General features: G+C 40.1%; 1 protein-coding gene and 1 long non-coding RNA gene across 2 annotated transcripts in view; one reads left to right on the forward strand and one right to left on the reverse strand.

The window, feature by feature from the left end:
* Window positions 1-8123, forward strand: part of SPON1 (spondin 1) — a 149629-nt gene extending 141506 nt beyond the window's left edge. Inside the window, exons 13-17 of the mRNA XM_079310145.1 lie at window positions 779-946; window positions 2160-2324; window positions 3538-3801; window positions 4491-6962; window positions 7002-8123. Coding sequence (XP_079166271.1) covers window positions 779-946; window positions 2160-2324; window positions 3538-3801; window positions 4491-4654 — 761 coding nt within the window. The 3' untranslated portion in view covers window positions 4655-6962; window positions 7002-8123. The remainder of the gene's footprint in view (window positions 1-778; window positions 947-2159; window positions 2325-3537; window positions 3802-4490; window positions 6963-7001) is intronic.
* A 2303-nt stretch (window positions 8124-10426) lies between these two features.
* Window positions 10427-26452, reverse strand: part of LOC306803618 — a 42856-nt gene continuing 26830 nt past the window's right edge. The window contains exon 2 of the long non-coding RNA XR_013774649.1: window positions 10427-10497. This is a non-coding gene — a long non-coding RNA (uncharacterized lncRNA). The remainder of the gene's footprint in view (window positions 10498-26452) is intronic.

Consider the following 26452-nt stretch of genomic DNA (forward strand, 5'->3'; position numbering starts at 1 on the left):
TCTACAAATCAAAGAGCTGGGCAGCCACCAGCCACATGGAATTTAACAAGAGCAAGTGCTGGATTCTGCACCTGGGATGGGGCAGCCCTGGGTGTACAGACAGATTGGGCAAAGAGGGGCTGGAAAATGAGGCCAGGGAAAGGGTTCCTGGTCCATGGCAAGCTGGATGTGAGTCAGCAGTGCCCTGGAGCCAGGAGGGACATCCCTGCCCTGGGGGATCAGGCACAGCATCACAGCAGGGCCAGGGAGGGATTGTGCTGCTCTGCTCTGGGCTGGGACAGCCTCACCTCCAGTGCTGGGGGCAGTTTTGGGTGCCACAGTCTAAAAAAAGTTATTAAGCCATTAGAGAGTGTCCAAAGGAGGCCAGGAGGATGGTAAAGGTTCCAGAGGAGAAGCTGAGGGCACTGGGTCTGTTCAGCCTGGAGGAGACTGAGGTCAGACCTCCCTGCAGTTACAAATTCTTGTCAGTGGAAGAGGAGGGGCAGGCACTGATCTCTGCTCTGTGTGACCCCTGACTCAAGGGAATGGCCTGAAGCTCAGTCAGGGCAGGTTTAGTTGAGTATCAGAAAAAATCTGGGCACTGAAACAGGGTCCCCAGGGAAATGGTCACAGCCCCAAGCCTGTGTGAGCTCAAGAGACATTTGTACAACACTCTCAGGGACATGGTGTGACTCTCTGGGGATGCATTTCTGGAGCTGGGTCCGACAACCTTTGGGGTCCCTTCCCGCTCAGCTGAGCTTGTGACAGCCATGAACAATTTTGTGTCCCCTTTGAACAGCTCCCAGCAGCTGCCTGGTGACTGAGTGGGGGGAGTGGGACGAGTGCAGTGCCAGCTGTGGCACAGGGATGAAGAGGAGGCACAGGATGATCAAGATGACTCCTGCTGATGGATCCATGTGCAAGGCAGAAACCACTGAGGCAGAGAAGTGCATGATGCCCGAGTGCCGTGAGTGTCTGCTCTGAAAACATAATTTCTGACACAAAGCACAGCTAAACCAGAGGCAGTGCTGTCCTAAAAATACATATTATGGTGTTGGCTTTTTCCACATATTAAATACCATATGTATAGTGTTTAAGTAGTTTTAAAGATGCAGGTTTTTTTTTAATTAATATAAGTTAATAAAGTGTAGTAAGTAAACTACCTGCTTAGTTAAATAACATCCAGCAAAAACACCTTCTACTAATATACCAATTGCCAGCACCAACTGTCTATAAAAATTAAAAACCACAGCCCAAATTAAAACAAAAAAAAAAAAAAGTTAAAACCCCAACCAAAAAACACATAAAAAAACAAACTCAAAAAATAACCATATAAAACAGTTCCTAAAATACAAGAAAATAGTTTATAAAAAAGTTTAAAAATGTGTAATAAATCTATAAATATACAAGCTAAATTTAAGAAGTATATCCCAAACAGCAAGTGTGCTCTTAGCTGAATACCAAGCACCCAGCCATTATAACCTTTTGCTTTATTCTTTGTCTCTTACTGCCTTTTATTAAACCAGTGGTGAGTGTATCACAACCCATACCTGAACAACTCTGAGTTGTGCAATTTGAGGTGTATTTCACCATAAGGCTAGAATAAAACAAATAAAACAGTGCCCTGCCCTTTTAACCCATAAAAAGTTCAGAAATTGAGGTGTTTCTTTGGTGCAATCAGCCAGCCACACCCTTACTGTCACTATTCATTTCTTAGGAAATGTTACATTTTCATCAGAGAGAATTTAAAAAATACCAAATACCAAAAAAATACCAAAAAAATTTTGGTAGACTAAGTATGGAAGCTTCACTTTTTAGACTAAATTAAGTTGACTTCTGTTCACTGCAACAATCCTTTTTTTTTTTTTTTTTTTAAACAGGAGTTATGATTGAAGCACAGCTCCTTCAACTGTTTATTCCCCAGATGCACTGAGACCCAGCAGACTTAGATACAGAAAAAGATAGCAAAGATATTTAGATCAAGCAAACCTTTCAGTTTAATTTAAAGTTTTCTGAGCAGCACCATTCAGCTTGTGACAAGGAATTATAATTGGCTGATGACAGATAAAATTCAGCACATTTTCCACCTGTATTGTTTTCAAAATTTATACCTTTGCAATTTATTTACAAAAAGAAATCTTTAAAAATGAAAAATCTTTACCTTTTTTCTTTCCTGCCAGATACCATCCCCTGCCTGCTCTCTCCCTGGTCTGAGTGGAGTGACTGCAGTGTGACCTGTGGGAAGGGGATGAGGACAAGGCAGAGGATGCTGAAATCTGCTGCTGAGCTGGGAGACTGCAACGAGGAGCTGGAGCAAGCAGAGAAGTGCATGCTGCCAGAATGCCGTGAGTCTGGAAAATTCCTGGGAAGGGGAGGCTAATTATGGGTCAAAATCTATGGATCAAACCTCTATACCACTTCTTAAATAGGCAGGGTATCAGCTGTGCATTGTTAAAAATTATTATTATCATTATCATTATTATTATTAATTTTCAACAACTGAGAGCTGAACTATGACCATTTCTTAAATTCTGCTCCAGCCCATGCTAATTCCCAGTATTTCTGGGAATACAGCTCTGCATGTTTAACACAGTACAGCTCCAGGCAACTCCCCAGGAGGAAATAAATCAGAATTATAAAATGTGGTTTATCAAATGCAGACAGTGTGCCAGGAAGGGAAGAAAGAAGAGTTTGAAATCACCTGTGTGATTCTTTTAGCTCAGAAAGAGCACAAAAGAGGTTTTCTCCACCTTTTTACACCTCTGAATGGTATCACTGTGCAACCTGCTGCTGCATGGTGAGGAGACAGCTGCAGAGAATTTTTTACCTTACTCCATTAAAATCCCCCTTTTCTTGGGTAGAGCAAATTTCTAGTTGCTTTTCAGTCTTTGTGAAGTGTGATAGCCTAAGGCACTGCTGAATGAATGAGATATGATTGCTTTTAGCATCCTGTTGCCAGCTGGTTTATGAGGTTTTATCACAAATTACATTATTTTTCACAGAAAGTACGGGTTAAAAAAGGCTCCTACACTGTAATTGCTCATTCAGCTTTTCTTAAATATCATTTTGATTATTATTCACTGGGGCTGTAAGTGTTAAGCAGTGCTGAGGGATGAAAACTTTCAAGATATAATGGTATTAGTGAATGTGGCTTATTGCATAACACTGCCAGCAAAGCGAGGCTCGGATCTCAGAGGTAGCAAATTCTTTTTAAATATAACTCAATTTTCAACAGCTTTTCATTACAGAACAGACAGATGGGTGGGGAAATTGAAGAAGGCACAGGAGAATTATTTATATGTTGTTTGTAATTTTAGTGATCTGCCAGCTCCACTCTTGAAGAAGAAATCGAAGAGCGTGTCAAATAACACTTCTGCTAGAAATGGACTCAGAAAAATTTTGACATCCAAACAACTGCTGAGAGGATTGGAGGCTTAAGTAGAGTTCATGCAGTTGGGGTGTAAAGATCCATCAGCACATCTGTGTGTTTTTTGAGCCTGTGTTTAGATCTCAGGGGTTTTGTGACGTTTTTATTTTGGTGTTTGTTGTCCCCTGCAGCCATCGACTGTGAGCTGACAGAATGGTCCCAGTGGTCTGAGTGCAACACCTCCTGTGGCAAGGGCCACATGATCAGGACCAGGATGATTAAAATAGAGCCCCAGTTTGGGGGAGCAGCTTGCCCTGAGACTGTGCAGCGTGCAAAGTGCAGAGTGAGGAAGTGCCTGAGGGGAGCAGGGATGGAGAAAAGGCGCTGGAAGGAGGCCAGGGAGAAGAGGAGGAGCGAGCAAGCAAAGAAGAATTTGGATAGTGAGCAATACCCAGGTGAGTGTGGAGCCACTTTCAGTGTGGCCATGGCTTTCCTGCATGGCAGGAGTCTGTGAGAGCATCCTCAGCACCTCAGCCAAAGGGAAGTTTTAGCCATGAAATAAAACTCAGCCACTTCCAGTGCTTGCCCATCACCAAAACCACCCAGCCTAAGCTTAGGGCACTGTGGAGAAAAACCCACAGCTGCATCCCAGCACTAAAAATAATTAGCTACTCCACACAAAAGTGTGAAAAAGTTTGAACTTTACACCTGGTTGCAGTTTCTGCAGATCTGTAATCATAACATCCCATTAGCTTCAAGCATTTAAAATATTTGTAACTGGATCCAAAATGCTGAATTTCAAAACTGAGCTAATTTCAGTAGTCTGGTTCAGACTCAGGGATCTGCTCAAACTCCTCTTCCAGTGGGGGACAGCATCATCATCAAATACTGATTCTTCAAATTAACAAAATGTATCTTTTGGTATAATTAACATTGCCTGGACAGGAATTGCTGCTAAGTTGTGGCTCATGCTTGTCTGACATTCAACAATTCCATCATTTGATCTGTCTTTTGTACCATGGACATTAAATTTCTTTTTACTTTTTCCAGTATTTGACAAATACAACCTGATTATACTTAGCAGGGGTTTCTACTGCTAAAAAAATTAACCAAACCACTTTTTTTTTTTTTTTTTTTTTCCCAGTTTGTAGGCTGAAACCATGGACTGCTTGGACAGAATGTTCTACCCTGTGTGGAGGTGGAATTCAGGAGCGCTACATGCTGGTGAAGAAGAGGTCCAAAAGCACTCAGTTCACCAGCTGCAAAGACAAAAAGGAGCTAAGAGCATGTAATGTCCATCCTTGTTAACAAAACACAAGGGTCCAAGTGATGCACTCTGAGCTAAATGGAAAGTCAACCTTGGTTTGTATTTTTACAACAGCAACAACAGAATATAAAGTGTATATTAGTTTTCTTTTTTTTTTTTTTTTTTTTTTTTTTTTTGCAGTGTGGTTTGCTTTTTAGTCTTGCTGGTGCAAGAAAAATATTTTATAAATATTTCCTCACAGATTTGTGCTGAGAGTAAGTCTTTGCTACTCCAGCCAGCCCTTGATGCATAAAAATAGTAAAGTCATGGTGAGTTATTTAACTAAAATACAGACACATCTGTGGACATGGAATAGCCATACAGAAATACCACTTGTAAAGACATGGGATGCATGCATATTAACAAAACTGAGTTAAAGTTACAGAAGGTTTCATCTGTGGGAGGATTTCTCTCTAGATTTGATTTTGAAAATCCAAAGCAGTGCCTCTGTGATTACACAACTATGCCAAGGAGTAATTTCAGTAATGCTGGTTCAATAACATTAAAGGTGCATGTTTATCTTTTTACACTGTTGGGTTAAGCTGATAGTTATTATAATAATAAAAATAATAATCCTAAACACTTTTATTCACATGGATGCTGTGGTCCATGCAAGAAGGTCTTTTTTTCTTCCAAACTTAAAAAGGAAATAATTTTTGCAGCTCAATAGTGATGTCTGACCACCACACAATCACAATCAAGACAGCACATGAAGAAAACATGCAAATGTCATAATATGTGTACAGTCCACCATTGCCTGTCAAAATGGACACACAACTAGAAGAAACTGGTCCAGAACAGCTGTGCCACAGGATGTCGTCCACATGAGAGACACTAAAAAATTAGATTCAGTTTCACAAGGATCCTGTTCACAAGTGAAGAGGGAGACATTTTATAATAAAAGAAAAATGGTAGAGGAAAGGTGAGCCAGCCTTTCTTGCACCCCTTAAAACTGAAATGAGCCTCAGAAAGGAAACAAAGACAGTCTTTTAAAAAAAGTGATACAGAATACTATTACAGTAATTAAAAATTACTGAATTTGTGATAATTACCCATTTGTGGATATCCTAGCCAGGTTAAATGCCCTCCCTGACTACTTGAGTGATTAAAAACCTGTCTTTCTGAGAGTAGAAAATACCTCCTCACTCTTCTGATTGCTATTTTCCCCTCCTCCTGCAGATCTTAGCTCTCATTGCTACAGAGAGTCAGGTGTAATCAAGGCCCCACTTGCTATTGGAATACAGTATTTTCCTGTAGTTTTGTTTTTATGTAATAATCTAATATCAAGAGGGGAAGGTGATGGGTTACCTTTTGGTCCAGGCAAGGCAGCACACCCCAATGTCTCTACAAAATTAAGAGCAATGCACTGAAAATAAAGATGGTTGATCCTGACTCTTCAGCTTGAGAGAAATGAGAGAATTTGTTTTTTTAATGGTCTCTAAACCAGCCTTAAGTAATTTACTCACTTAACACTTGGTCACTACCCTGAGGACCTGACAGCTGGGTTTTAAATATTGCTGTGCACCACAACCCTCTGAGCTGTTCATCTTCCCCACCACCAGCACCCTGGGGATCCTTTATTCCTGAACAGCTTGCTGGGCTGCTGGCATTAATTGTGGGGCTGTTCATCAGCCACTGAGCACTGCAAGGGCTGCTCAGGGCTCCCACAGCCTCATCCCAATCCCTCTCAAGGTATTTCACTGCTTTTCTGCAGATTTGGGGTGGAGGAAAGGCCAGGGTAATAATGGAACCCTGTCCTGCTGCTGCTGCTAAGTGAAATGGGTGCACGCCCATAGCCAGCCAAACCAGGAGGGGAAAAAAAATGCAACAAGATTTTAATGCTAAAACCAAACATTTCACTTTTTGCACAGCTTGGTAATGTTAATTCAGATAGTTTGCCTCCTTTTGCCTGTTCAAAAGTCATGCAGTTTGTGTCTCTGCAGCACTGCCATCACAGCATAGCAGCAAGGCTGTCCCTCACTAATGCATTTAGGGACTTTACAACTCACTTTTGTGATTAAAAATAAAGAAAACCCAACAACAACAACAACAAACAGTGGAATGGTGCAGGTGCTGGAGGAGGGACCAGCTGAGCATTTTTGGGTGAAGAAACTGCAGAGGAGGCCAGTGATCAATGCCAGGGCAGAGCCACAGCCCTGGGTGATGGCAGGGGGTGTCCCAGCTGAGGCCACTCACTCAGAAAAGCAATCTTTGGCCATGAAATGTGTGGCAGAGTGCTTTCAAAGGCTTTGAGGGATCTGTGAGTTGGGGCAGAGGGAGCAGAAGTTTCTCCTGAATGGAAAAATATTTGCTGAGTTCAGGAACCAGGTTTGTCTCATCAACACTTAGCACTTGTTCAGGCTTATCTTGCAGAACCCTGCCTGTTTCAGCAAATAATCAATGAAGCCCAGTGTTGTATTTTCATTTTCACATTTGCTCCAGTTCATCAAGCTGTTTTGTCTACTAAATACTCGTTTTGCCAAAGTCCATAGTCCAAGAACACTTACAGAAAACACACAACACCTTTCTGAACATGCTCACAAAACTGTCCATTAAAACAATCTGGCATTCTTTTCTCTGTGCTTCTTACTAATTTGATTCTCCACATCCTTTTTTTTTTTTTTTTTCTCAGAAGGCTGTCCAGTATGAATTTCCAGACATTTCTCTTAGGCTCATTAAAGTTCTGAATGTTGCAAATGGCTTTTTTTCCCCCAGCTTGTTAACAGATGAATGGCAAGGTAATTGCACCAGGTCAGAAATGTGTGACCACTCCTGCTTATGTTCAGCTCTTCACACTTGTTTTTCTGTTGAAGCATTTTACAGATCACTTGTCTTTCTTCTAACTTGATACAAGATAAACACTTGGGCTTGTTACATTTTGTAAAAAAAAAAAAATAAATAAACACGAACAAAAAGTAAGAAAAAAAAAGAGAGGTTGATTTTCTATTAAAAAAAATAAAGAAAAAGCTCTGACATACAATATGTAGAATTCCTGCATTGTTACTGTAAACTTTCCAGTAGTGTAATAGGCACTGGTTATCAGTCCATGAAAATAAGAACTGTTATTGTTCTGATGTCCTGAATAATCCTGCTGAACTCAAAGCACAGATGTCACACCAGTTTTGTAGACCTCAATCACCAGATCTTAGCATTGTATGTACTTTTTTTTTTTTTTTTAAATATACAAACGATAGAATCTTTACACATAATAAAAAAAGAAAAGTTAGGGGCTTAACAAATGTACAGTAGGACTCTGTGCAACACATGAATTAAAGTTTTGTTTGATTTCATTTTTAGATTTCCTTTGTTGTTTTTGTTTGCTGTGGAATTATGAAAAAGCTACCATGAACATTTCTTACCAAAGTCTTGTGTAGATGTTTTGTAACTGTCTGCCTAACACATTATTATTATTATTGTTATTATTATTATTATTATTGTTATTATTTTGGAATAAAGACATCTTTACTATGACTTTTACACTTGTGTGAGATTCTGTTCAACTAAAATCATTATGTACACCAAAAAAGTATTTATTAATACAAGTTGAGTCATATTCTTATTTACATTTTACTCCTGTTCAAGGTAACAGGGTATCAAGTGTGAGTGGATTTTACTAGAACCAGTTGTTCTTTCCACTTGGAAGTTGTTTGCATCAAATAGTTTGTTGTTCTTTTGAAATCACAGGGTAACTTAGGAACATCACATCACGTATTTGTGCATTACTCTCATTTGGTTTTGTTGTTGTGGTTGGTTTTTAATAAAAGAGAAACTATTTAAAAGAACATATTTCAAAGCCTGGTGGTACATGAAAGGAAAAAATGTTAAAAATAAGCTCTCAAAAAGTCTCCAAAAGAGTTTTTGTGAAATTTTAAACTGATCTTTTGTGCTACTGGAAAACTGTTTTGGGACACTGCAGGTCCAAATGTGCCACTGATAATTACCCAGAAATATTGGGGTTGAGGGGGGCCACACAGCAATGCTGCTGCTCTGGAAATCCAAATGACATCAGCCAGCTAAAAGCAACCAGTGTGTTGACAAAAAAACCCCTCTCTCCTAAAACTGAGGTGGAACCAGGCTGAGGGGAAGCTGGAGATAGTAACTGAAATATGCTAAAAACCTCTGGCTACCACGTTTGAGGCACTTAGTGTTCTTTGCTCCATGTATAAAGTCATTTAATATTTTAATTCAGCACTTTCAACCATGGGACTCATCGCTTTCAGGCAGTGTTGTGCAAAACAAATGATGTTGAGTTGAATGGTGGTGGGTTGTCCTTGTCTTGGTTTGAAGGACAGGTGTCTGCTAAGAAAGGCAGGAGCCTCTGGAAATGGAAGGTGTAAATCCCCTCCCTCCAAATTACTATGATTTTGAAATTAAGGGGCTCTCAGGCAAAGATAGGGGAAGAGGAATAACAGTTCTTTACTAGGAAAATTAAAATTGGAATACTTTATTACAAAGAACAATCCCCAAACCCTGCCAGAGTCAGAATCCAAGCTGACTCCCATCAGTCAGTCAGGGTGGTGGCAGCAGTCCCATTCCATGGTGGCTGCATCCTCCTGCAGGGGCAGAGGTGGTTTTCCCCTGGAATCCAGTGGAAAAGGCTGCTCTGGTGTTCCAAATCTCGAAAGGCTTGGCTCCTGCCATGGCTGGAGCATCTCCCAGTGGGATGATGGAATTTTATCAGCCATGCACTGGGACTCAATGGCCCATGAACAGGAGATATCTCCTGGAGGGAGGATGGGCTGTGGGAATAATAAAGAACACTGCCCCACCTGTTTTTTAACAGATGGTGATAGAATTCATAAATTTAGGTATGCATAAAAAGCACCCCAAAGCAGCTTGGTGTGTACCTAACCAGCTCTACCTAAAGTGCTTTTTATCTGAAAAAGAGAGAGAGAGCACGTGCATATAAAGGGAAAGAGCAAAGATGGGTCTGTCACAGAACCTTTCCAAGCAATGCTCTCCTTCCCACTGCTGCTGCCAAAAAAATTGTGATATGACAAGGAGAATATACAGGAGTAGCCAGTGGCACTTCACAAAGTCTCCTTAAGTAACCCCCCTGATACAATTAAAGAGGCTGGGGGTAGGATTTATACTTCTCCAAAAGCCTTGAGCCAAAGGAGCTGATAAAAACACAAATAGCAGATCCCTCACTTCACTCATAAACTCTGAGGTATCACATATTACTTTATCCACATAAGTCAAAAGTTAAAAGAGGAAAAAAAATTTTTTTTTTTTTACTTACAATATCCTTAAGACCACTTGGGGCAGTGAAAGAACCAAAGCAGTGTCTAGAAACACAGAGTTAGATTATAAGTAAAAAAAATTGAAAATGGTCCATGTCATGATTTCATAACAGATTATGAATGATAAAATATAATTTTATAGTACTTACCTAAAAAGATACACAGTAAAAAAAAAGATTCACAGGTATAGAAACAGTGCTCCCAGAGCAAACAAGCAGCTGTAGTATTTTAAAAAATCAAAATATTTGCACTCATTCTCCAATGTCTTCACGGAAGGAAAAGAAACTTTTCTCACCTAATCTACTTGCAAACATAGAGTTCTATATTGTCTTGACTTCCGGCTCATATGCACCTTAAATGTCAGAAATGAGGACAAGCATCTGTGAATGGATCATTCCTGGAGGACACAGCAGTGTGCAGAGAGGAACCAATGCAGTCACACTTGAAATGCCTTTACTGGAGAAATAAAATGAAATCCCACTAGATGGCACTGGCAGCCAACACAGGCAGCTGTGTGTGGTTAAAAAAAAAAAAAAACAAAAAAAAAAAAAAAAAAAAAAAAAAAAAAAAAAACCCCCAAAAAAAAATAAAGTGGGCAGAGCCTGAGTGCAGAAGGAGAGAATTTCAAGGATTTCAAACATTCCTGCGAGGGTGAGGAGGTTCGAAGCCAGCCTCCCTGAGTTTTGGTGGCCCAGCAGAGCTGGGGGCTGTAGCCAGGATTCCCAAGGGCTGGAGAGGAAGAAAACACCTGGGCTGAACCCAGGGTTAGAATTACAGGTGGGATATTGAGGCCACTGTGACTTAGAAGTCACTTTGGTGCCTGGTTTCTTCTCAGGCACCAAATTTCCAGTACTGAGACAACAAAGCACCTATCACAGCATAATACACAGATATTATTCCCTGATATTATATAAAAATGAGCATTTTTGAGGTGGAAACCTTTTAGAACTGTCAAGAAACCTGAACATCCTGCTGCAGCCTGTGCACAGAGATGCAGCCCCAGCCTTGTCCTGCTTCATTTGAGTGCAGTGGGCATCACACAGATCTCCTACCTGCACAAAATCTCTTCTGTGCTCAGATAAAGCACAGCTTACAGAGCTTTAATTCAATCCAGGAGAAAAGAGTTACAATTAACACCTTGAATTCCTCCAGGTGTTTTCAGAGGAGAGATGTGCACAGAAATCCACAAAGCTGAGTGCCCAGCCCGGAGCTGCTGCAGGTGGCAGCATCTGAGCATCATTCCAGCACAGGATCCTGCTCTTCCCCAGCCTCCCACGCTCCAGCAGAGGCTCAGGCAGTGCTGGGAGAGGAGCAGAGCTGCCCATGAGACAGCAGAGATCTTTTGGTATCGATGTTTTTGGGCTCAGCCACACAAAGCCAGGCACGCCCAGAGGATGGGAGGCTGCCAGAGCTGATGGGCAGGGCAGTCCCTGAGACTCTGCTGATCACAGCTCTGGCTTGGAACTGACTCCTTGCACATCCTAAAGTGCCACCAGCCCTCCAGAGCAAGGTTTCTCTGTTAATTAAGACAGCACTCTGCAGCCAAGTCACTTTAGTGCAGATCCAAAAAAACCCCAAATTGTTAAAACCATCATTATTGTCACGCTTAAGCTTTGGGTGTGTGACCCACAGAACATCCTGCAACAACAGTTCAGGCTCTGAAACCTCTTGCTGAGAGTTTTGGGAGAGCCAGGCCTCTCAGAACCCATCCCATAAAGAACAGCAGGAAATTGATGCCCAGCCCTCTGTTTCCAAAGTGCTCCTTTAGGTCTCTGAGCTGCTGCTGGCATGAAGGGATCAGGTTGGAGCAAGAGGGAACTGGGTGACAGAACTGCAGGAAAGCCAGAGCAAAGCACAGAGCCAGCAGAGAAAACTTTGCTTGTGACACAACAAAACATGTTCCCTCTTCCCTCAAATCCAGCAAGACCAGAATCCTACAAAAGCAAGAACTAGGTTGCTATGACTACTGTAAATTAACATCACCACTTTCTCCTTAACACTTTCCCTCTTCAAAATCTAGTTTCTGATCATAGGAGCATTCATGTAAAATTTTCTGTCATGGTACCAATTTAAAACACATGTAGGATTCTTCAGGTATTTCAGTTATTAATTTAAGAGAACATGGAAACATAGAATTGTTTACCTTGGGAAAAGTCTCTCAGATCATCAGGTATTGCTTTGCCTACAATTAATTTTTACACCTCACCATGCATTGCAGCAGGGACTTAGGATTTAGCAGGGAGAATTCACTTGTAAGTGAATATCTTTTTCCACTTTTTTTTTTTTTTTGCCTGTTGGGGAGTGGGTTGGATCAGGAATTGTTCTCTGGTATGTAGATTATGTAATAGGTTTTTACACCCTTCTTGTTCACTGTGGATATAATAATAATAATAATAATAATCTGAAAACCTCTGCAGAAAAGGACCCTCTCCTGTAGAAAAGAGCACTGACAAAGTGAGTTGGTCATGCTTTTTCCCCAAAACAGGGTTAAGGTTACACATGTTTGGAATCCTGTTAGTAAATTGCATTGCATTATCCCTGCTTGGTACAATGAAATTGCAAATTAACCCCCTTAAAAAGTGGCTCAGCTCCCATCACCTAAAGGAGCAGCACTGTGTGATCAATCTTAATGTTGTTATCAAGTAATCTGCAGCAAAGTGCTTGGCAGACAATGCACTCTGACTCCTGCCCAGGGCTCCTGCTCTGTGATTTATGGGGCTGCTATTCCCCATCTGAGCCCTCAGAAGTTACACCTGTCCTCCACTTAGGCAAGTCTCAATGGAAGCACTAAAAATCACCAAAAGCCAAAGGAAAAAAAAACCACAAAACAACAAAATAAAACAAAAAACAAACAAACAAACAAGCAAACAAAACAAAGAGGAAAAATGTTCTCAGTAATCACAGGAAAAGTTGCTGGAAGTTCACTTTCAGACATCCATATCCTTCCAGTGTATTGCCTTCCAGAGATCCACAATCCTTTTTTGCATGTACTCTGAATTTATGTTTACCACTAAATGCAATTTTTGCTATTATATCATTATCCAATTTGACAAAAGAACAGAATCTATTACCTGAAGATCAGCCTGAGTTAGGCTGCACTCATCCAAGCTCTGGCTGGCAAATCTGAGTGGTGTGTGGACAGTGGATATTTGTGTGATACTATTTATTCAAACCATGGATTTCTGCCCCAAAACACTTTCTGGGGAGGCTGCTGGCTGAATCATTGCTGATTTGCTGCCATATATCTCTTTTGGCAGGCTCTCAGCAGCTCAGGCTGCCCTTTAGGTGGGGTTTCTACATGACAGTGGCTTCATTTTAAATGCAGATGTGAATATTATTAATGACCAACACCATTATGAAATAATTCCTTCAGCTTGTTGTTTCACAGCATGAGATGCTGGGTGGATGAAAAGGCTCAGTGACTTTGACAATCCTTGTTTTTGACAGCCTACCCCAGCTGCCACAGCATTTTGGGGGTTAAATTGGGTTCTGGGCATCACTCTGGTGTAAAATGGATCAAAAATTGAGGTTACTGCCCTGGAGCAGGGACAAACTGGGCAGTGCCAAGAGTTTTGAGCTGATACTGCCACAGAACATCTTGCTGTGTATCTTTTATGAATGTGGTGAATAGCACCCCTTGTGCAAAGGAAGAATTATAAACATCATATAAAAATATAACTTCCATAGAAAATATAAAAGATACAAATGTAAAACTCCCATAAAAAATAGAACTTCCAAATTAACAAAATCCCAGAGCTGCTTGCCCCATCTACTCCAGCATTTGCAACAACAATGGCAATGAACAATGCAAGGACAGGAACAGGGAGGAGTTTTACCTCATAATTAAATTCTGAAGCATTATATTGTTATGCACAGCTGCAATTTGTTTTATTTTCCTGACAGAGATTATTTCCTGATTGTTTTGGTGGTTTTTTTTCCAAGCAGCTCACTGGCTGGTGCCACATGCTGGCATTTTACAGCTATAGATAAAAGCCTTTTTAGAATAAAAAAAGTGATACTTCAGCTCTGGAAAAATAGTTCCTTCAAAATCTCACCAAGGAAAATAATGGTTGGGTGTTATCAAGGTAATTTTGATATTTTCTCAGGGCACACTTGGGTTAATACTCATAACTTTGTTCACTATTTTTCTTCCATGATCTTTGGAGCCAAATTGCTCAGTGACTTCAGCAAGATTTCAGTATCTAAGAGGAAATAAAAAACATTTATTGGGCTTTTTTTGCCCTTTCAGAAACTCTCCAGGATCCTCTCTTACTGTTTTTTGCTTTTAACATTTAAAGAAATTATCAATCTTTCTGGAATCCCTATTAAACTGAATGCTTCTATCTGAAAAAAAAGGCAGAAATTGTATAAAAACATAACATTCACATGGCTGATACTTAACTTTTGAACAATTTCATAATTCCTTATCTCTCCAAGTTACACATATCCCCCAGCCAAGAGATGACTAAAAGGATTTGACTGAATTTCACAACTTTGCAGATAATAACTGGGAACAGCAGGCAAAATTGTAGCACTAAAAAAAAAGAAAGAAATAAAATAAAATTTCATCCCCTCTTCAACAGGACTTCATCTCAGCAGCTTGCCACACAAAATAAACAAACTTTCCCAAAAAGACCAGCCTGAATCTCGTGATTTTTAAATTAAGGCATGTGAGGGGTTTGTTTTTTGCTGATCTAAATCCACTCCTGTGGTTTTTATGGAACACCAGCTTTTTATGGAAGTTCTTGTTGTAGCATTGAATGGACTTTGCCTTGTGTGTGCTGGAAAAGGGGCTCTAAATGCACCCAGTGGATTGAATCAGGAGAATTTGGAGGTGAAAAAATGCAGAACCAGCACATTCTACACATTTCCCCCACCCCCAACACAAGTGGGGTTTGGAAGTTCTGGAGGAGGCAGGAAATCCAAGGAGAAACACATGGAGCTGCTCTCCCCAGCACTGGGGACAGGGCTGGACACAGATGGAGGGAGGAGAAGATTCCCAGGCTCCCTCATCCCAGCCCTGTGCTCAGCCCAGCATCTCAACCATCTGTGCTGCAGCAACCATCTCCTGCTTTAGCTGGCCACAAAGTTGGAATAAAATAAAATTAAAAAAAAAAAAAAAAAAAAGATAAAGTGTACCAAAAGCCAAAGAAGTGACAAAACAAATTTAATAAATAATAAATCTAATAAATATCATTTTAATATCTCCTTGCACCAGTGAATTGACAGGCAAAACCAGGGATGACTCAGATATTTCTCAAATATTTTTCAAAACTGAGCTGTTACTCACAAATCACCTGATTTTATTTTTCTGGAGGTCCTTTGGTTTTGTTTTGTTGTGCTTCACTCAGGGATGGTTTTATTTTACACAGAAGAACAACAAGGTGCTGAGCCTTCCCATGATCTGCTTCTACACCCTGGGCAGTTTTGGTGGCTACAAAAAGAGTTTTATAACATGCTCTTTAATTTGTAACTACTGATTTTTTCCTGAGGGGAAGAAGAGTTATTTCTTTAACATTTTTCCAAGAGAAAGTAGGCCAGGAGATCTTACTGCTCTTCTATGTTCCCCAGGACATTTAGTTGTCAATGTTCGACAGTTGAATTTTTTATTTTTTTTTATTCTTGGAGAGTTTTTTTTGTTTTGTTTTAGTTTGGGTTTTTCTCTGCTTTTTGGGTTGTTTTTTGTTTGTTTGTTTGGGTTTTTTTGTTGCTTGTTTGTTTTTGTTTGACAATTTAAAGTTTAGCATCACAGTGAAGTAAAAGAAAGTTTTGGCCCCGTGGGATAAGTTCACTGACTCCAGTGGGAGATCAGCAAGGAGTAATCTGCTCTACAGCATTCTTTGCTTTGAGCACCCTGCTCTGGTGGAAGGTGGAGTGGAAAAAAAGTGAATTTTAAGGTCCCTTCCAATCCAAGCCATTCTGTGATTCTGCTAAGAATTAGAGAACTGGTACATTACATCCATTTCTGTCTTTTGCCAGCTCTGCTCAGTCTGTGTTTTGGCCCTGTATATTTTATAAACTCATTTTTGAGCAAATGTGAATAATTTAATGGTCCAATAGGAACAAAATCAGCCATCCCAAAAAAAAAAAAAAGGAAGTGGAAAGAGGAAGGAAGAGAGTCTGGGGATGGAGATGGTGGAGATGCTCTGCTTTTAGATGATGGAACCACAACAAAAAGTCAACATTTGAGGCCACCCACTCCCTGTCTCTGACCCCCCCCGTGTGACACCAAGCTGCATCTGTGTCAGGATGTATTTTTAAGCTGCCCTAGAATGATGTCATGCACTACCCAGCCCCCTGTAAATATGGCTCCTGTCGTCACCAATGAAACAAAATTAGCTTTTAAACCAGACAAGAGCTTTTAACCCAGCCAGTGATGTGATCAGAGGGGAAAGGAGAGAATAAATCTTGGGCTCTTCAAATGCAGCATGGGTTTAAGTGCAAATCTTGAATGCCTTAAAAGCAGAACCACAGCTTATATATTGCTGGAAAAAGAGTTGGGAGGAGGGAGAATTCTTTTCCCAAAACACCATCAGCATGGGGACAGTATAATCCTGGGAAAGGTGATGGGAAACACTGAAGGAATAGCTCATGGTTCTATCACCAAAATAAAAGGCACATAAGTTATTCTTTTGGTGTCAAATCCTGGATAAAACTGGATTCCATCCATTTGTCTCCTGGCATACTCAGGCAGCAGTGGGTTCATCTTCAGTTACCATCACTTACAGCAAAATTTTTCTCCTCTTGCAGAGAATTCAGGTGCTGCAAGGGCAGGGGAGGAGGAGTGAAGGATTATGCTTGCATACAAAGTTGTAAAAATTCAATAGAAGAGCATAAAACAAGCACTGGAAAACAACAGAATCTAAACCACAGCTGCTTTCTACACATGCTGGTGCTGTTTCTCCTGTGAGGGTGGTCCTGATGTACTCCTCATCTGCTCCACAGATCATTTTAATTAGAGCATTCAGACATTTCAGACTGTCAAAGCCAGAGTATCTACACTCAGCCCCTGTCAAATCCAGAAAAGTGGATTTTGTAGCTGTCAAAAAATACCCAGCTGCTCTGTTGTGTTTCCCCAGCTGCTGTTCCAAGGAAGTTTTTTGTCTCTAACCCTGGAATGTCTCTTGCAGTGCTACAGAAAAACATGCTCAGATAATTATTTTCATATTTTTAAGTACATGGGAACCCTCACATTCTGCACATTTCCCCCATTTCCAACAAAATTGGATTTGGGTGGGTGATTCATATAACAGTGGCTTCAGCTTAACCCCTTTGAGTGCATCCATCATTTTGGGGCAGGATCATGAGCAATGGTGCCTCTCAAAACCTAAATAACATACTTGAGTGAGACACTCATCTGCTGTGTACATGTTTTCCACCCAAATAGCTTCACCTAATCACTCATGAAAGCCTTTAGTAGAGGGAAATGATGAGATTAAACACGATGCTTTTTGATACACTTGCTCCCTCCCATCTCAGAGGAGCAGTATTAGCTGAAGCCATTCATTTTGTCTAAAGGGATCTCTATAATGCTTCATCTGCTAAACAATTTCATTAAATTCTCCATCCCTGGGAGAAATGAGGTGCAATTTGAAGCAGCCAGGGAGTTTTAGCTGCCCTTATCACTACAGGGGTGCAGCAAATCCATATGTATTCAGTCTGACACCAGGGGGATGATCTGTGTGCTACAGGACCTTCCAGGATGTGACTCATGAAGCTGAACTGGTGCAGAACAAAGTCCTGTCCTCTCCCCACTGCCATTTGTCACAGCACTGGCAAAATGCTGGTGCACACAAGTGCCAGCAATAATTCCAGCTGCATAAATGAAAAACCATTTCAAACCAGCAGGGCCATGCCAGCACCAGATCTCCAGCCCCATGACAGGGTTTGCTCTTTTCCAGACACTGGTTTCAGAAGGCTGGGAAGGGATGAGGCAGCTTTCATCACACCAAGCAAATTAGGAAAGACTTCTCCTGCCAAACAGAGAATGCAGAGGTGGGAATCTCTCTGCTCTGCTACATCCAGAATTCTGGCATCACCAACCTTTTCAGAGCTTTCAGAGCTTTTCAGAGGTTATAATGTTGGGTAAGGAAGGTTCAGGAGGCACTTGCTGATGGTTTTGGGGACAGTGTTAAATATTGAGACTTCCATAGACAATAGGAGTAAACAAGTAACCCTACTCCAAAAACCATGGTATGCTGTTCATGCATCAGAAGTTAAATCTTAGTTGACTGTGAAGATACTGCATCCTTCAGCTCATAAAACAGCAGGAAACAATGTGTTCTGGAATAAAAAAAATTGTTGGGAACCTGTCGGTCTGCCTTGCATAGAATGGGTTCAAAGACACAGGCATTGTCCCTATGAGTGCCAGGGGCAGCACTGCACAAACCAGGGGCATTTTTGGAGTCAGCACAGCTCACACTCCTCTCAGAAGATCCTCTCAACCCAGCCCTTTCACCCAGCTCATTCTCCTGGTGCTTTGTGTGCACCACTTCGGGAGGCAGCTCCCCACCAGGATAGAGCAGCTGTGGATCAGAGGAGGGAAAAAAATAACTCTGCTCCAAAGTTAAAATCCCCTGCAGGGTAAGAGCTGCTCAAATATTCTCACACCATTGCTGCAGGGCCTGTTTTGGGGTTTGCCTTTTTTTTCCCCTCTTTTTTTCCTTTCTCTCTGTAAATCAAATGCATGTTTCATCTCTGCTTCCAGTCTGAAGTGCACAGAAAGTTTTCATGATGCCCAGACAAACGTTTCCATACTGAATATTTAAATACAAGGAGCTGCATCCACATCAGTTACCACAGCAAATCTTGCCCTCCTGAGGATGCACAGCACTTCAGAATCCAGCAAACAAAGTTTCTGCCACCTTTTATAAAGGATGGAAATGCCACTCTAGAACAAACAGTGATTTTATTTTAATGAGTGCCCTTGGCAGTGGGGTTTAGCCAAATTCTGTGTCAGCCAGAGCTGACTCAAGGAGAGCACCCACACCTTCAGCAGCCCCATCCCATCCACCCATGGACAAAGGTTTATTGGATTTGAGATGCAATGTGGCTGCACAGCTGAGCAAGAGCCACTCCTGAGAGCTCCTGAAGGTGCTGAAGATAAATAATTCCAAACAGGGATTAGCCATGGAAGCCTCTGTGTGTTTCTCAGTGGCTGAGTACAGCTGGTAAAAAGTAGGCTTGGGGGAGGGGGAGTAAATCCTGAAATAACAGAATAAGGAAGTCTTTAGAAAGGCTGAAGATATGACTGAAAAAGATTCTGAAAATACTGAAAATAACAGAGTTCAAGGAAAGGGGAACAGCAAGAGTGGTGCTATGCATTTGCACACTTTTTTTTTTTTTTGGAACCCTCAATCTGGGGAGAAAAAACTATTCTCAGTAAATAGTATTGACCACTGTTCTGCCCTGATTTTTAAGAAGCTGGCTGGAGGTCAGCATTAAGCATGGCACTGTGACACCCAGAGCACCAGCCAAAGGACATTCCCACTGTGCAACAATTTTTTAGTTTCATGCAACATGTGTTATGATATTATGGCACAATTTTCTATCTGCAGCACTCCTGAAGCTTTATTTGACATAGTTCTGTATTTTATCTGTCCAGGATCACTCTCTCTTTCCTCATACACATCATCTTGCAGAATGGGTTGCAGAATCAAATTCTGGTCTCAGTATGGGTGTATTATTACTCTGTGCAGAACAGAGATGCTGTTTGAGAAGAAAAGAGAGTCTCTTACTGTAGCTGTACCACCTTCATATCCTGACCGATCCTTTTGATCAGAAAAATCTGCAGAAACAGCTTTTCTTATGCAGGTGCTCCTATTTCCCTGAGATCCCATATCCTGAACCTGTACCTGAGGGCTGACACTGCTGACACACCTCTGCCACAAGGATGAGCCCCCAAAACACAGGCTGCACATTCCTGGTCCTACAGAAAGGCCACACAAAACTCTTCCACTCAGCAGCATTTCCTCTCTTGTTTCTGAAAACTTTCAGACCCAAATTCATCCTCCCCACCACCAGACACCACAAGTTACCCACCTGAGAAGAGCCAGGGAGCCCAGGAGTGTCCAGGCTGGGAACAGAGCACGTTCTGGAATCAGCTTATTCACATTCCAAAATCCCCAGCCCTGGCTGCAGCAGCCCTGGAATGAGAAATGTTCTGCCAAAGGTCACAGAGCCACCAGAGATGCTCTTTTTGCACCATTCCTCTATCCCTGTGCCAGCCCCTCACTGGATCTTCTCTTCTGCTCTCTGTTTTTAACCTCTTCTTGCCTTTCACCATTTTCTACTTTATCCCACGAGCCACCCTCTCCCATTCTGTGTTTCTGTGTCCAGCTGAAGGAGGAAAACACCCCCAGAACTTCAGGATCTTACACTCTGACAGTGCCTTCCAAGCTGTGTGGTGTGTTTTACTGGACCAGATTTAGTTATATATATAGGATTGTTACACATGTTTGGTGTAATACAGAAATTAAATTCTTGCATCATTTATTAACACCCCTTCCACTCTTTCTGCTTTCCTTCCCACTCTAGGTGGAGAAAGAAAACTGTTTTGGGGTTGTTTTTCCTCCTAGAGAAATCCAGGTTCCATCTGCATAATGCTTCTGTCTTTTTTTTTTTTTTTTTGGCAGATACTCAAGATAGCAGAATTCCTATCAGCCAAAGTTGAACGAGAATTCAAATTTTCTAATGTGAAAGAATCCCATCTAAATGGAAGCCCACCATGTAAATCTTCAGTGCAGTAGGATTCCCACATTTTAAACACTGAGTATTTTCTGAAGGGGAGAAAGCTTTCCTCTCCTTGGCCAGAACTCACAGAAATTGTTGAATTTTCAGAAATGAAGCTAAACCACTTCATTATTCCTCCTGGGCACTGTTCAAACACCAGTATTTACCTCTGAGGCTGTAACAAAATTGCATCTTTCTGCCCTGGCAGGAGGAACTTTCCAGAGTCAATATTCATATTGCTGTGGGGAAACACATTTAATCTCCACAAAAGCTCCCTGTGATTTTATTATACTTATTTATAAGACAATGTGTTGAGTAAATAGCAGCAGCTCCATCTATGTGGGGGGCTGGCAGGAGGCTGCTGCACCAAGTTGTGCCTTCTCTCACTTGTTATGGACAAATTTTTATTTCAACTTTTTTAATATATTAAAATATTCTTTTAAAAATTACAGACATAATTTTTAGTGAACTCAGTATTAGCTCCAAGCTAAGGGGTTTTAATTTAGGCACTGCACAGAGCTAGAAGAAAAGACATTTTTCAGAATTATCCAGGCCAACAAACCTGGGAAAGAACTGAAGGGAAGAGTGGTGCCACCAATTCACTCATACAAATGTAAAAATGTGAAGTTTGCCAATGGCTTTAAAGACTTCTCAAGAGAAAACACTGATTTATTGACTCTTCCTGATGGTGATTTTATATTAATCATATCCTTCTCCTCCAATTAAAGGTTTTATATTGCAAGAACACTGTAATCACAAGTAAAAAAAAAGAAAGAAAAAGTATAGAAAATTAAGGCCAGCCTGCTTGGAATGTACAAGAAGATAAGCACTCATTATATCAATTTTATATAGTGGGAATTATTAATTTGGCAATCCAATTGCTCAGGGGCTGTGTCATTAATAATCAGGTGATTATTATGAAACAAAAACTCTCACTTGTGGAGTTACACAATGAAACAGCCCTGAAGTGAAAGAGCAAAATTATAATGTTTGTATTTTCCTCAAATTTCTGTGATAAAATCAGTGTGTGGACTAAATTTTGGTAGTAATTACTTCTTTTATATCTGTTTCAGATATGGCTGTCTTCACTTTTTATTATTACTGTTAAAACTACATTATAAAAAGGACAGAGGAGAAATAAAGCTGGAAAATTTGATGAAGTACAAATGACATAATTTTGCTTTCAATGTCTTATCCTCTTTAAAATTAAGCTCTCCCATTAAACTAACAGTGGCCTGTCATTGCACTGCCTTAGAATAATAAAAATATGCAGAGGAGCCATATCTGCTTAATTATCCCACTTTCCAAAAAGCAGCCATGGTAAATTTAAAAATTTCAGCAGGTTACAGGGAAGAGGAATTTTTTCCTGCTGTGATGTCTCAGAGCCTCTTTGTTTTGGAAACTCCTCTTTCTTTTAAGATGTGACCAAAAAAAAAAAAAAAAAAGTTGGAAAGTCCCATAGATTCAATGTACTTTTTAATATGCCAGGTGGAGTAATAAAATAAAGAATCTGTCCTAAAGTCACTTAGGTTGGTCATAAATCCTCAATAAATCAATTAATCTGACTCATCCCTACAGCCTTCCCTGCTCCTGAAACCTTTGACAATATATACAGCAGAAATATTTAATATATTATAAATATATATATTTATATATATAAAATATTCTCTCTATATATATTTATTTTCTACTGGTACAGTCAAGGAATACCTTAAAATTCCAGATTAAAATGAAAAAAAATCTCAAACAAAAAGGTTTTTTTTCCTCACGTACACAGGGAATTAAAAAAAAAAAACAACAAAACCAAACCCTAATGAAGAAGCTGAAAGATAGGACATTTTATAATATATTATAAATAAAATCTATGTTATATATATTTATATTAACATATAAATATAATATTCATATTTTTAAATATATTTTATACTATAATATATTTATATTTATTATATAAATACTTTTAAATTAAAAATATAACCGTAACCTAGCTAAGATTTCAAAAAAACCTAATATTAAAATCAAATATATTGATGAGCCTTTACCATCACTACTTTCTGCCTCTTTTTTATGGAATAGGGACATATTCTTCCAGTTTACAAATGCAAAACCTCAAGGGAAACCACTTCAAGAGCAAAATTTCTGGATTCTTGAATTAATTCAGCTCATTTTTACTGGGTAAGGACCAAAAAGGAGGTGTCCCTCTAGAAAATTAAAAAAAAAAAACCAGCTATCTGTTTTTATGTTTTTTCATCTCTTTATTAATAAATCCAGCATAAACTGAACAGCTCAGCAGAAATTAAAATCTTACACAAACAAAAAAGGAATTGGATGATACCTCCAGACTTTTGTCAAATGACAAATGAACCAGTTTCTGCAGCCTGGAAGAGCAGAGGGAAACACAAATGCTGAAAAATCCCTGAGACAAAGGAAGCTAAACTCAGATTACTTCAATTTTCTGAAAGGTTTCAGCAAAGGTTATACAAGATTTCAAATATAGAAAGTAAATAGGACAAGAACTGGCATTATTGCTGGCATTTCCAGCATTTGCTAATTTGGGTGTGTAAACACTGGGGAATCTCTGCATAATTTCACTATTTCTACCCATTGATGGAAGGTGAATTGACATTTTTGGTCAGTCAATTTGCTTTTAGTTCAGAAATAAGGTTTATTCAAATTTTGCTAAGAACTGCAAGGGGAAAAATGAAGAACAGATGATTTGTGATTCTGCCTTCTGTTGAGGATGGGGGATTTTTTTCCAGCTTTGTCAAAGAAAAAGAGAAGAAGATGATGCTTAGAGCACCCAGCAGCCACACAGTGCCAAGGTCCTTTTATCAAATTTTTTGTTGGTTTTTTGGGGTATTTATTTGTGGGGTTTTTAGTTTGATTTTAGGGGGTTTTGGGTTTTTGAGTGGGGGGGTTGTTGTTTTCTTGTTAGTTTGTTTGGGGCTTTTTTGTTTGTTTTGTTTTGGGGTTTTTTTGTGTTCAGTTTGGTCTTTTTGGTTTTTTGTTTGTTTGTCTGGTTTTGGTTTTGATTTTTGGTTTTTTGTTTTTTTTTTGTTTGGGGCCTTGAGCAAGCCACCATAGTTCAGATACTCCTCATTCCCATTTGGGAGGTCTTAAGTAGGGCACCCAAATACAAGAAAACTCTTGGAATAAGAGCTCCAAAACCCAAAAATCTATTTGTTTGTTACATTATCTCTAAAGGCAAGAGCTCACAATACAAGAAAACAAAGTGGAACCAAAATTCCCTTGATGCTAAGGAAAAACAGGCAATGTTCTACTCATTTATTAAAAAAAAATAATAACCCAGGAAACCAAAATTCTCCCAAACCCTATTACTTATACAGAATGAGGCAAGTTCTGTGGAGTTTGGAGACCAGCTCTGTCAGTAATGCAGAGTTCATTGTCTCTCCAGCTCATGATTTTAAAAGTTCATTTTTATGATTTCCTTAAGATTGTCCCTCTTTCTGTCAGAGCCTACTGGAAATTTCACTGATGAGATAATTGTAGAATTAATAGATTCAACATGAAACTTGATTAAAAACTGCCCACTGGATTTCAAGAGCAGGAACACAAGAAATACTCATTTGTCTGGATGGAATTCATCTAATTTGAGGGGGATATACTTTGTACAAAGACAGGGCTCAGGAAATTCAGTTCACACAAGGAAATTTCTGTTTAAGGAACCCATGAGAGTCTGGACTGGAGGAAAAGCCCAAAAATAAATATGTGGGAAAATATATTTTTCAGGCTTTTTGTTACCTTTGTTACCACCTAGACCATCCTGTGTATTTGCATTTTCAGGGAAAGAGAGAAAGGAAAGGAAAGGAAAGGAAAGGAAAGGAAAGGAAAGGAAAGGAAAGGAAAGGAAAGGAAAGGAAAGGAAAGGAAAGGAAAGGAAAGGAAAGGAAAGGAAAGGAAAGGAAAGGAAAGGAAAGGAAAGGAAAGGAAAGGAAAGGAAAGGAAAGGAAAGGAAAGGAAGGAAAGGAAAGGAAAGGAAAGGAAAGGAAAGGAAAGGAAAGGAAAGGAAAGGAAAGGAAAGGAAAGGAAAGGAAAGGAAAGGAAAGGAAAGGAAAGGAAAGGAAAGGAAAGGAAAGGAAAGGAAAGGAAAGGAAAGGAAAGGAAAGGAAAGGAAAGGAAAGGAAAGGAAAGGAAAGGAAAGGAAAGGAAAGGAAAGGAAGGAAAGGAAAGGAAAGGAAAGGAAAGGAAAGGAAAGGAAAGGAAAGGAAAGGAAAGGAAAGGAAAGGAAAGGAAAGGAAAGGAAAGGAAAGGAAAGGAAAGGAAAGGACTAAAATTTGAAGCAACCCCCTACATTTTCAGTTCTAATTTGTAAGATTATCTTGGCACAAAGCAAATAATAAATCATAACCCAGAAGTTCTTTTTCACTGATAATGCCTCTTCTGAAGGGCTCTCTCCTTCTGATTAAGGATCTGCAAGTTTCAATTGCCCTGATTATGAGCTGCCAAGGAGCTCAGGGCACCAGAACATCCTCCAGAAGTTCATCAGCACAGCCACAACCCTGCAGGAGGTGACAAAGTCATGGGACAGCAAAACCCAGATGAGGCAGTGCCCATCTCCCCTCCCACAGGCAGCACCTTCAGCCAAAAGAGCATTTGAGTTAATTCACATTTAGCTTTAAATCACACAGCCTCCTCTTTTCCAGAGGCAGATCATCCCTGTGTGCTGGATTCTGTGAGGCAGCTCTGACACTGATGGCAACAAAGACAATTAATCCATCTTTCTTCAAAAAGCACTTTTGGGGAAATTAAGAGAGGCTGTTTCTGCTGGCTGCAGCCTCCTGTCCATGAGCCTGAGCTTTTCCCTTCTGCTGGCTCTTTATCAGCAGGAATGCAAGCAGGAATCACACTGTGAGCAGTCTGACTGCTGCAAGTCTGCTCTGCATGTTCATACAAAAAATACAAATTACCATGTGATTGTTCTATACACAATGGTAGCAAATTGCCTGGAAGAAATCCTGGAGCTACCCACTTTACAATTTACTTAAGACAAACATTTATTTCCAGTCAGGAACAACACAGTGATTTTTTGACAAGGGTGACTGTGGAACTGCTGGAGTCTGCACAAGGAAAAACTGGAACCAAGGAAAACAAACACATATTTACAGAAGGAACCCTGATTTTACAGTTATATAAATTATGGAGTCTCAGTATCTGGGTTTAACTGTTGTAATACTTTTGACACCACTGCAACACTTGAAGAAGCCCTCTTTTATTAGGAAAGAACCAAAATCATTTCAGTCCCTGAAACAAAATTAAAATCCCTTTCCAAGCAATGTTTCTTTGAATGAAAAGGAGAACAAAAGGCTCCATAAATCCTCTCAGAGATTCTGTTTCTGCCAGCCTGACTTGCAGAAAAGTCTTCAGACACACCAGCCAGGCACAGAGAGCAGAGGGGAGGCAAAGATTAAGGAGGTCCTGGTGAGTTTTCTCCCAGATCCCAGCAGGAAAAGCACAGCACAGTCAGGACACTGTGTGTGCACAGCCACAAGACTTTGTGTATCTCATCTTTGATCAAAGTTTACTCTGAGTTCAGATCATTTGAGCCACACAAAAAATATATATAAAAAAATTTAAACCCCAGACAATCTCAAAACTCAAAAAAACCCCCCACTCAAACTCATTTCATATTTTCATATATGACTCTCCTATTAATAAATACATTTTTAAAGGGACAGTTAGGGTAAATATCACAAATCTTCATCTCTCTATGTGCTGAATCATATATTCCATTTTTTTAGATCTATAAAGGAAAATTGGTAAACACCATTAGCTATACAGAAGCAAAGAGGAAAAGGGATTACAGTT

This window comes from Erithacus rubecula (assembly GCF_903797595.1).
Source record: "Erithacus rubecula genome assembly, chromosome: 6".
In the NCBI taxonomy this organism is placed as follows: domain Eukaryota; kingdom Metazoa; phylum Chordata; class Aves; order Passeriformes; family Muscicapidae; genus Erithacus; species Erithacus rubecula.